The sequence below is a fragment of the Helianthus annuus genome, chromosome 9 (genome assembly GCF_002127325.2).
Source record: "Helianthus annuus cultivar XRQ/B chromosome 9, HanXRQr2.0-SUNRISE, whole genome shotgun sequence".
In the NCBI taxonomy this organism is placed as follows: domain Eukaryota; kingdom Viridiplantae; phylum Streptophyta; class Magnoliopsida; order Asterales; family Asteraceae; genus Helianthus; species Helianthus annuus.
The window spans coordinates 54,924,075-54,936,305 of record NC_035441.2 but is presented as its reverse complement, the minus strand read 5'-3'; the positions used below and the strand labels follow the sequence as shown (position 1 = coordinate 54,936,305).

The 12,231-nt window shown below is 38.3% G+C and overlaps 1 protein-coding gene across 1 annotated transcript; it reads left to right on the top strand.

The window, feature by feature from the left end:
- The first annotated feature begins 261 nt into the window (after window positions 1-261).
- LOC110877790 (formin-like protein 11) lies at window positions 262-3,663 on the top strand. Its single transcript, XM_022125994.2, has 4 exons — window positions 262-1,145; window positions 2,214-2,419; window positions 2,498-2,724; window positions 2,956-3,663. The coding sequence occupies exons 1-4, from the start codon at window positions 262-264 to the stop codon at window positions 3,661-3,663; spliced, it is 2,025 nt and encodes a 674-aa protein (XP_021981686.1).
- The last annotated feature ends 8,568 nt before the right edge of the window (window positions 3,664-12,231 follow it).

Here is a 12,231-nt window from a genome sequence, read left to right as displayed (position 1 = left end):
AAATGTATTATATTCCCGTTTCATACACAATCAATATTTCCATAACATGTATTTGAGGTTAGACGTTTCTTATAAACCCAACATCTATCGCAATGCGCCAAAAATGCATAGTAACAAAGACAGGGAATTAATGGGATTAAAGATCAAGGCCCCTACAAACTCCAAGTGTCTTAACACCAAGATTCCTCAAAATAGTAGCATTTAACATCATCATCATCCTTATAATCCCATCAGAAAGGCACACCCATATCTTATATCATCATGAAGTGTAATTGTAAGATCATCATCCTCATCCTCCTCCTCACCACACTCATTGTTTGTGCATTATACACTACCCAAAATCTGCAAGTTTCACCATCAACATGCCAAAAACTCATATCTCTGATCAGATTCAAAACCACCAGAAAACCACATTTCAATCTCTCACCATCACCCTCACCATCACCATCACCGTCACCGTCAACATCGCCAATACCCTCACACGCTCCATCGCAACATCATGTCCATAGGCAAAACCGTCACCATTTGCCACCACCTGTTACAGTTACCCTGCCAGACCAGAGTGATGACGAGAATAGAATGCTTCTCGTGGCGGTTCTAGTTGCTGCCTGTTCAGCCACATGTATCATCTGTCTCATTTTTCTATTCTTGTGCTTTAAAAACCTGAGAACACCAAGAAGAACAAAATCTACATCGGATAATACTAAAGCGGAGGCATTTTCTTCTGATCCGCCACTAGTTACTAGTTTAAAACATTGTTCCAAAGATCGGGATCGATTAAATCATCTGGAAGAAGATGATACGAAACATGAAATGCTTACTGTGAGGAACATATTATCAAATTCTGAGAATCTGGATTCATCTGCTAGTGATGCGGTTTTAGTTGAATCGTTGAAGTACCATGAAGATGATGATGATAGATCTTTCCAATCTTTCAATGAAACATTAGTACCTCCACCACCACAACCACCAAGATATCAGTCTTCATCTTCTTCCACCACATTCTTGTTGGAATCGTCAACGACATCTGATTCTTGCTCAGGATCAAACCGGACACCAAAGCTGAATCCGCTTCATTGGGATAAAGTTCGAGCGGCACCAGACAGTTCCATGGTTTGGGACAAGCTCAAATCAAGCTCATTTGAGTAAGCAAATTGTATTATTTTTGCATAGATTACTTGAACATTTACCAAATTAGATTTGACTGATCAAACATCCAAAACAAACATTTGAGTTTCTACTTTTTATAAATAAAATCAATGGGACACAATGTAGCAGTCTCTGAGTGCATCATATGGGATCTTTTGGCGTCGTGGCTAGCATATGGTGTACTCAGTGCAAGAGACGGCTCGGCCTAAAACTTTTTAAAAACCCAGACTGTTTTCCAAATATTATCGTGGCTAACAATGATGAATCTAGGATTTTTTTTTTTTTTTTAGTGAGGATAGAAAATAGGATCCATAAATTAAGTATGACTGAACGTATATAAAAAATGTAGGCCTAACTTTTTTTTTTTTAAAGGTAGCATTTCACTAAATTAGACATTTTTTGGGGCTCAAACAAAAATTTGGATTGGAATATATATTTTTTAAATGGGGGCCCAATAACTTGGGGGAACTAGGGCCTAGGCCCATGCCTAAAAATTCATCACTTGTGGTCTAGTGATTGGAAAGACTTGGGTTCTCCTTGTAGATCCAAGTAAAATCCCCATTAGTACCATATTTGGTGAATAAAGGCAATGAAGGCTAGTTCTCCCATACCCTAGGTCAAGAGTTCGAGCCCAAGCCATCCCAGGTTTTAGTCCACCGTGCGTGACGCTAAAGAGATTCTCTCTTGTGGCGGCGCAAGCCCTTGCCACTGGCAGTGAGTGATATGGTTTCTCGGGGAATGCCGTTAGCCAAACTCTGACGTCAGCGTGGACCCGGTTAAGACAACATAGTCTGGCCAGAGTAAAGTAGGGTCCTGACCCTCTGTTTAGGAGGGTGTGTAATCTCTCACAATAAGTTAAAGATTCTCACCGTTAAAAAAAAATGATAATACCCATAGATGTCTACATGTCATTTTCTAAGTGATTCATCCAGTCAATGTTTATTAGTTAAAAGTTAAGTTAATGTTTATTTTTGGATGTTTGACCAGTCAATAGTCTGGTTTGCTAAATTTCCCTTGCTTGAAACGTCTCGCATTGTACATAGAATTGATGAAACACAAAACAGGTTTGATGAAGAATTGATTGAGTCACTTTTCAGTTACAATCAACACAATACTAATTACAATCAACACAATACTAATGAAGAACTGAAAAACAAAAGCCCCTCTCTTGGTAAACATATTCTTGAGCCAAAAAGACTTCAGAATCTAACAATACTCTTTAAAGCTCTAAATGCCACGCCCGAACAAGTTTGTTGTGCACTAGTACGAGGTAAAAATCCAATTAATAGCCCGTAATCCAAATTGGATGTAACATTCAACAATTAATTTCATCATGTCCTGGTCATAGGAAGTGGATTGAATCTACAACAGCTACAAGTACTGATAAAGATGGAACCAACAAAGGAGGAAGAAGCTAAGATAACAAGCTACAAAGGTGACTTGGGCTCAGCAGAGACATTCATTGCAACAATCCTAAGAATCCCATACGCGTTCCAGAGAATCCAAGCATTGCTATATCGAGAAACGTTTGAAGATGAAGTCACTCATCTTCGAACAACATTCTCTGTGCTTGAGGTATGTACAATACCTAAAGACTTTTTTTTTTGTAACATCCTACCATTCATATCAACTTCGCACAAGAAGCTCACAAATTTGTTTTTGTTCTGAGAGTGCTTAAGTGGGCGCAATCGATGATGGGTGACCTCCTTGAAAGTTTTCACTCGGATAACCAAAAACAAATTTGTAAACTATTTGTAGACAAATAAAATGTTACAACTTCTCTAAATCGAACTTATGTTGTGTCAGGAGGCATGTAAAGAACTGAGGTCAAGTCGGCTATTCCTAAAACTTCTAGAGGCGGTTTTGAAAATGGGAAACCGTATGAATGTAGGAACCATAAGGGGAAGAGCAAAAGCATTCAAGCTCGACGCATTACTTAAGCTAGCCGATTTAAAAGGGACTGACGGAAAGACCACGTTACTTCACTTTGTAGTCCAAGAAATTGTTCGTTCAGAAGGCGTACGAGCTTCTGATAGCATCATAGGAAAGATCAATCAAAAGAACAAGAGAAGAAACGTCCAAGATAGAGAAGATGACTATAGAAACATGGGTTTGGAACTTGTGGGCGGTCTTAGTACCGAGCTATGCAATGTGAAGAGAACCGCCACCATAGACTTCGCGGTAATAGCAAGCTCAGTTTCTAATCTCTCTCAAGGGATGTGTAGATTGCAAACATTGCTGAACAAAGATTTGAACTTTGGTGAATCCATGAACTCATTCTTTAACTATGCTGTAAAACATCTCAAGGAGTTGGAAGGAAATGAACAAAAAGTGCTAGAACTTGTGAAGCAAATTACTGAATATTTTCATGGAAGTATGAGTAAAGATGATGAGAACCCTCTTCGGATCTTTGTGATTGTGAGAGATTTTTTGGCAATGTTAGATCGTGTTTGTAAGGAGTTGAGGAGGTCAAAAGTTTTTGCTCACCAGAATCCTGTTGGGAGCTTTCAATGATTAGAAGTGTGTTGAGTGTAATTCAATTATATGTATGTAAATTTTATAGAACAAAGATAAGTTTATTAACTTAGAATCTAAAAAAGTAGATATGAATAAACAATTACAAATTAGATATTCACATTTAATAAAATAAAAACAATTATTTGTAAAATTCAAAAAGATACTGTATTTAAATAACCTCAACTTTCACCAATTGGCCGATAGCACTCCAAACTTTCGGTTTGTACCACAACACTCCTAACATTTAACTTATTTTCCTCTGACACTCCCAAACTAACTGAATCAGTTTTTTTTTTGTGCTGATGTGGCACTTTGTTTAGTGATGTGGCATTTTGCGTGGCCATTTTTTTGCTAACGTGGCATCTAATGTGGCACTTATTTAGTGACGTGGCATCCAACGTGGCTTTTTTGATGACGTGACATTTGATGTGGCACTTGTTTAGTGATGTTGCATCTGACGTGGTATATGATCACAAGTTATAAACACGGTTGAATTGTAATCAAGATTCATTTATAACATAACACCCGGAATGTCAAAATTCGTAAAGCTTATTATAAATTTATGAAAGCTTGTAAGATTTTGAACCAATAAATCTTAAAGACTTGGTTATATAAATTCTTCTTAATACATTTTATTTGATGAGAATATTATTTATGCAAGTTGAATAAACACAATATTTATTTCCATACCTCAAATATTCTATTGAAAATAACAAACATATTAGAGAATATATAAGGTTTGAAGTGACCACCATGAAAGTTGTGTTGTTCTAATCCATTCCTTAAAGTGAATGTGATGATATAATGATCAGAGTAAAGGTCGTGATCATGTACATAACTAAGAAAACTGTAATGATTTCACCATAGAAGTTGTGTGGTTAGAATTCATTCTTAGAAGTGAATGTAATGATATATTGATCTAAGTAAAGTTCGTGATCATGGTAATTGAGGTAATTGTTATAATGCTCATGTTAGTAGTCCTAGCCGTAAACGATGGATACTACACGTTGTGCATATTAACCCGTGCAGTGTTGTAGCTAACTAATGTCTGTCGTTAGTGACATGCAAAAACCAACTAAACCAGTAGATAGGGTAAGTCGGATATCGAACCAGAGGAGGATTGTGGAAAGTGTATAATGCTCAGTTTTGACTAACTACTATTAAAAAGTAAAACTCAATTGTTGGATTTGATTGATTATCCAAAAATTACGAACTAAAAGTGAAGTTTAAAGCAATAGAGAGAACAATGGTTCCTCCGGATTTCAAGTTTTATAGCTAGATTCAATTATATGTTTAATCGAAACACTCACATAGACATAAGTGTTTAACCTAATTCATCAATTGTGATAACCAACGACTAAGTACTCTGCAATACATAACGGGAGGTTATCGAATGATTATCAATTACAATTACAAACCCTAACCCCATGTCAAATATATCCCAATTACTAGAACTCTCGGGAACTGAATGCTTAGAAATTAAGGTTTAAATAAATGCAACCGGTTACAATTGATTAATCAAATCAAAGGTGAAAAGCATCGAATGCTTAGATCACCAAGTTAAACGATTGTCACAAACACATAAAATTATCCAACTTACAAAAACCCTCCATCCGGAGGAAACCACTAAAAAGACTAGCCGCTCATGTTGGTGGGATGATCTTTGCGTGCTTGAGTAGTGGCTGACTTCATCTCTCCTCGCCTCGTCTATGCGACGGCTGTTCACCTCTAGATGTGTTGATGGTATTATTAATAATAAAAATCAAAACCCTCCAAGATGTGATGATAGGATTCCCTGTTGTTTTCTGTTCACCTCAGCCCAAGAAGAAGTAAACCGCCACTATATGCATATGTCGGCCCACTACAAAAGTATGCGTGTGTTTTCCTTTGGCAGCCTCCCCAATATATCGGCCCAATCCAAAGAGTCAACAAAAGTCCCTATGTCGGCCCACTTATCATGTAATGATGTCACTTGTGTGTAGATGATGATATTGTTGTTTGCTTCTTCACATGTGCCGCCCCCAAATAATCACGTGTGCTCCTTTGGCAGCCTTCCAGATGTGATTGTTGACATTTTATGCTTTTTAATTGTCCAATGAGGTCTGCCCATATATCATGTATGTTGACTTGTGATAATGAAAAATGCTCCAACTTACCTCCCTTCAAAAAGACGGCCCAATCAATTCTCCACATGATGTTGGCGGCCCAACCAAAGGAATCCACAGGTTTCATATGTCGGCCCAACAGTCAACGTAGTGATGATGATATGATGATGTTGTCTGACCTCTTGTTCACGTACAAGACTTCCCAACAAGCCGCCTCCCTTTTAGAATTATATGCGTATGGGTTACGAAACATGCACTGATCTTTATACCGTAGCCTACGGTTCAATCCGTAGGTTACGAAACAAACATTCTGTTTCTTTTCATTCTGCCCAACCACTGTAGCTTACGCCCGGAGTCCGTAAGTTACATTTTGAATTTGCTGAACATTTTTGGCTGGTGTATATGAGAACCATATTCGCTTTCATGCAACTTTTGTATAATGACCCACAAATCCCTAGACTTCAATGTTCTGCGTTTCTCGCACATTCAAACTATCTTTTTGACCCGAACAAGTCCTGAATAACGTGATAAATCTCGGTTGTCACCCACGGTCGTTCCACTTCATCACTAAACGTTCTAACTTGACCGAATTACGCGGCTAACCTATAAAATCACAAACTTGCGTAGTCAACATATTCAAAGCGTATAATCAATTAAACGGCCATAAACATGTAAAATAACACACTTTAACATCCGGGTTTCACACACTCCATCACATCCCCACACTTAACATTGATTGTCCTCAAGCAACCATTACAAGCATTACTCACCTTATTAACAAATCACCATTGCATCCTTTACCGAATTAACAATTTAAGATCCCAAGTCATACCCGTCTCATAGACTGACACAATCGAGATTGACAATCTGACAATTTAATGATACGCATTTAAAACAGTTTAAGACTTGCCTAACTAAAACTAACATGCTTATACTACTACACACATGCCACACGCCCCTCACAATAATCACTCCTCTCGGCTTAATCAAGACTAGCGTGTAATGTGCTAGTATGTAATTCACTCAAAACCAAATACGCTACCTTGTAATCATAAGCTTGTATAGCAATCACACCTCCACTGTATCAAATAACGTAACACATATCAAAAGGACTTTCGGGTTTTGGGTTAAGGGTAAAGGTTGGGAAGTATATTTTTTTTTATGTTTATATGGCGAACACAAATGAATATACCAAACCATGAAAACTTATTCACAATAACACTAACGCTTGGGTTATTTTCGACCCATTTACTTAACACGAACATCACAATGATTTTTTTTTTCTTTCTTTTCTTTATTTTTTTTTTCATTTTTTTTCTTTTTTTTTTGTTTTTCATAACAAATACACAATTGTCATTCATGGTTGGTAATTCAAACGTCAAACAAGGTATAACAAACGAATGGTAAAAGGCTCAACATGGTTAACTAAGGTGGGTGGATAAACAATCAACATATGAAATAATGAAGGGATCGTAATGCCTTTATCATCTATGTGTATACGCTAAAGCACAGTCTCTGTACGTATCAAACTATACAAGTTCTAACACAAAGCAACATATGGCCTACACTCAGCAAATGAACATTTATATCAATTCAACTAACAACCTAGTAGGCTCAGATATCTCACCAAATAAAAGGAATAAGGGTTGCCGACACGTAGCATGTGTAATTCCTAAAGCATGTTACCCCTAGTTAGGCATCTCTTCTCAACTATTCTCTAAAACTTGTCAGAAATACTCTCATGAAACTTAAAGGAACAACCATGATTAGGGATCTAAGTTAGTTTAATATCAGTAGGAACCCTTTAGCAATTGAAAATGTTGGTTTTCATGTAGTTCAAGCATACTTGAGAAACAAAAATTGTCAAAAATTTTCAATTTTAAGCAAATTCAACCCTTTAAAGCTTTTGAAATCAACAATCTTACCAACCCTCTCTCGAGTTACCGCATCCCCACACTTGGGACATTGTCCCCAATGTATGGTGCAATTTATAATCTAAACTCGAGAGATACCACCCACATACCATGAACGGCTAACAACCTAGACGACTCACACAAATAAACCACTCCCAACACAAAGATTCACACCACCAATTGTATAAATAAAAATAAAAGAAAGGATAGAGAGACACATGAACCTGATAATTCAATCAACAAGTGTCTGTAGCGGTGCGGCTGCTATGATCAGACAGGGTCATAAACATCTCTTGGATTCTCTGATATCTCATCGTGGATGTTGCCAAACATCCCCACACTTGACTCATTGCATCCGCAAGAATTAAACGTAGAAACCTGTCAAAACACAAACACACCAAAACGAAACAAAACCAAAATACAATACTCTACATCCTCGGGCTGCCTCCCGAGAGCACTAAGTTTAAAGGTCTTCAGCCAGACCGTACCTGTTATGCGCTACAATGGTCTCAATGCACACTTACCCAAAACATTTCCAACGAATGCCCGGAAATTTACATGCCATCTCCATAGGTTTGTAAGTATAATTGGCATGTTCAGACTGCACATGCGGGTTTCGCTAATCCACTTCACGAGATATACACCGATGTCTTGTAGCTTCACCCTTTTCATCTTCTTCCTCGAACCCTCTTCCCCACACTTGTTAATTGGAATGATTGATATGGGAAGAGGTTCGGTACACACATTCATCTCATCAGACTGCTCTGCCTCATCATCCTCACACACCATCTGATCCACCAGTGACTCTTCATCAAATAAAGGATTCATTGGTGTGGTATTATCCTCCACAACCTCCTCCTCCATGTGAGAATAATCTCTAATATCAACAGGTAATGGTGAGAGACGCTCTTCTATTTCTATCTTCATTTTTAACTTCTGACACTTGGAAACTAGGCAGCTGATTCGTTCTTCATCGGAAAGGTTGGGTGCTAATAAATACTGCTCGAGTTTGGACAAACTCGCTTCCAACATAGCAAGCTTTTTCTCCTCCTCGGTCTGATAAGCATACACACTGATGTGCTAAAAGTGGGTTAACTAAATTAACTAAATTAAACCCTAAACTAGACTCTCTAAGTTTTAAATTTATAAAACTAAGACTCTCTAAACCCTAAACCACACAACCGGCAAGTGTACCGATCGATGCAGTATAGCCTAAGGAAGTCCGAGTATCGAACCGAAGAGACTCTACTGATTACGCTAATGACTCTATCTAGACTTAGACTGACACGACTTTAACTAATTGTTTTTGGGGGGGGGGGGGGGGTTTACTAAAATCCTAAAATTATGATTAAATTGAAATTAACTAAAACACGAACGAAAACTAAGGTTTTGTTTCAGATGAGATTAAGGGCTACCTAGACTTGAATCCAGTTTAACTACGAATGGACTTCTAACGGTTTTATTGTTGTATGGAGCCGGGATCGTTAAATACTAAACCTTAAGGTATTTCAATGCTAAGACTTCCCGACCCTTCTCAGGAAGAAACCTAGGAAACCCTACAAGGCTGTTATGATTACCGACTGTTAGATTTCCTCTCAGTCCTCTAACGACTCTAAAAGTGCCCTAATATGACTATCTACCTCTCAGCGCGATAATCTAAGGCAATTCTAGGTTCTGACTTGGTTTACTAGACACAACTGCAATTAGGGAACTAACTTCGACTTCTCTCAAAATCTAAATTAGCTATATACTGCACCGCGACCTAATAACTAACCCGAGCCTCTCAGCGACAAGTTAAGCAGAATATTTACTTCTAATTGTATTTTAATTACTGTTTCTAAGGCTATCGGCCGATTTACCCAAAGATCACCCGAACCCGCAAGGATGCAAATAATCAACACAGATCTATTATGTGATAAAGACCGTCACTAAAATCTATGTGAAACAGCAAACAATCCACAATCAAAAGTAAATACGCACACGCACCAAATCAGAAAATCTAGAACACTTTACTTTCAAAGTCAATCCATAATCAAACAATAAAAACCGTTAAAAGATCCAAACATAAATTAAACCTTCATCAAATCTAGGTAGTATCTAAGTTTAGCCAAGAAACATGTTGTTCAAATCAAACAAAACAAGTTCAAAACAAGAATTCATCATAAAGTATTGAAAACGCGAAAATAAGGAACACCGGGAGATAAAACCCGAAAGATCTTCACTCTCACGATCCAAGCTTCAACCGGATGATTCCCGTTAGCCAAAATACTCCGAAAAGCTCAAAATCTCCTCTGAAATTCGTCCTAGGGTTTCTTGATTCGCCACTAGGGTTTTTAGTTAAGTTTCTTGGTAATATTAAGTCAAACCCTAAACCCAGAAGTCAAAATCAGTCAAATAGGGACCCTCGCGTGGCGCGAGGGTGGCTAGGCGTCACGCGGCGCCTCTAAACTCAATTTCTTGATTTTTTTAATTCTTTTCCGAATTCCAGCTTCTCCGACGCGCGTACGAATCCCGTTTTTCTTCCGAACTGCTCGTGTTTACTCGTTTTTCAACACTTTAAGCTACGGGACCTGAAATCAAAGCTTAACGTCAGCAGTATCATAGTTCTAACCTAAAACAGACTCAAAACGACTGAAAACTGACCAAAATATACACTATAAACATATGTACTTTTCAGTACATCAAACATCCCCACACTTACTCTTTTTTCGTCCTCGAAAAAGAATTATGCAACGGAATCAGAAACGAACAATTACTCGGGTCAAAAGTATAGGTACAATTAATTAAAACCAAAGCTTGCGTTAGCTGCGATTGCGAATATACTTTATCCACTCTAAACCCGAATCCAATCCCAAACCCTTATCATGTGAATTTAATTTAAGTGCGGTCAATCCACCTAGGGTCTCACACTAGAATCAACAGTCCACCTACTCCCAACTCAAGCTTATAGGACTAAAAGAACGATCATTTGACCAATTCCTAACCGTTTTATACCAAGATAAAGAGAGTTTGAAATCAAATCTATATATTTTTTTTTTCATTTTTTTTTCAGCTTGCTCTTTTTTTTTCAAGTTTATATTCGTGAGACTAGACGATGCTTTCCCTAACCCAGCGGTATTCCGACTGTAGAGTCGCTATCCCCAATCACAGATTACATAGGTTTCGGTACTTTTATTCGGCAAGTCGATTTCACACATCCCAGAGGCATTCCGGCTGTAGAGTCGCTATCCCCAACCACAGATTACATAGGCCTGTGTTACTTTCATTTAGTTTCTAGCTCACTTTTATTTATTTTTTTTTCTTTTTTCAGCGAGATATGATAAAAAACTCTAACTATCTTAGCTTATAACGGCATCCCTTATACTATTTTTGCCAGTTTTAGTTTCCCATATTTCCCAGGCGAGAACCCACTAGCAGACCGACAATTAAGGTATATTAACTCAAAGGGACTTAGAACCAAAACCCGGGCCTATCCACATATCCCAAACTAGACGCAAACTCGGTTTATTTAGATCTCATATTATTATTATTTGAACCCGAGCAAAAATTCATTTTTTCTATCATTTTCCGCTTTATTTTGCAAACTTCTTTTTATTTCGAAAGACATTTTCTGATTTTTCAATTTTTTTTATAATAATAAAGACTCAATATTTACATGTATCCCATCCCCACACTTAGAGATTTGCATTGTCCCTAATGCAAGAACGAAAATACGACTCAACAACTACCTAAAAAAAAATAAAAACAAAATAACGAACTAACGAACTAGACTCGACGACGAAATAAAAATACAACAACAACAAAAAGAAGGAAAACGACTTAACTCAATATGTGAGACTGTCAAAGTGCCAGTCGTTTCCACATAGCCCTCCAATACCGAACGTGCTCAGCAAACAGTACCAAACTCCCTCACACACGAACGGAAAGCGGCTCCAAATTATCAACCTAAAACCAACATAGCATACCAAACCAACTACTACAAACGTTCAACGTACCAACATCCCAAGTTCAAACAGAAAATAAAAATATGTCTGCTAGTACAACCATATCGAATCTACCAAAACAGCATAAACAAAAAAAATAAAGATATCAAAGGATATATGCTGCTTCAGTCCATCCGCTCCATCACTCCTCATCATCCCCAGAATCCTCCTCCATCTGCTGAATACCTGAACCGCCGGCCTGCTGCCAACCGAACTGACCACTGTAGGCATATCCACTCTGACCTCCCCACTGGTCATACCCCGGGTACTGACCATACACATACGGGGCCTGCTGGTCGCCTCCGTAAACCGGTGGAGGTAATAGTCCGGCAAAAGGCTATGGTATCGGTGCATTAAGTGCCATACCTAACATCATATATCGGAGCATATCATCCTGCCTGTGGTGGCTCTGCATCACCCACTGCTGGTCCACCCGCATCCTACTGTCCATCTGATCCAACCTCTCCTGGGTGTAGTCAAAAGCAGCCTCGGGAGTGAACGGGTTGGGTCTCGGCGGTCTAACCGGCCGTGGTGGAGGGACCGCACGCCTCTCTCGAGGTACCG

Bases quoted from the DNA above. Each gene is read 5' to 3' on its own strand.
- LOC110877790 (XM_022125994.2), top strand. From the start codon at position 262: ATGAAGTGTAATTGTAAGATCATCATCCTCATCCTCCTCCTCACCACA. The intron at 1,146-2,213 runs GTAAGCAAATTG...AACACAAAACAG, and splicing joins CTCAAATCAAGCTCATTTGA to GTTTGATGAAGAATTGATTG. The intron at 2,420-2,497 runs GTAAAAATCCAA...TCCTGGTCATAG, and splicing joins TTGTTGTGCACTAGTACGAG to GAAGTGGATTGAATCTACAA.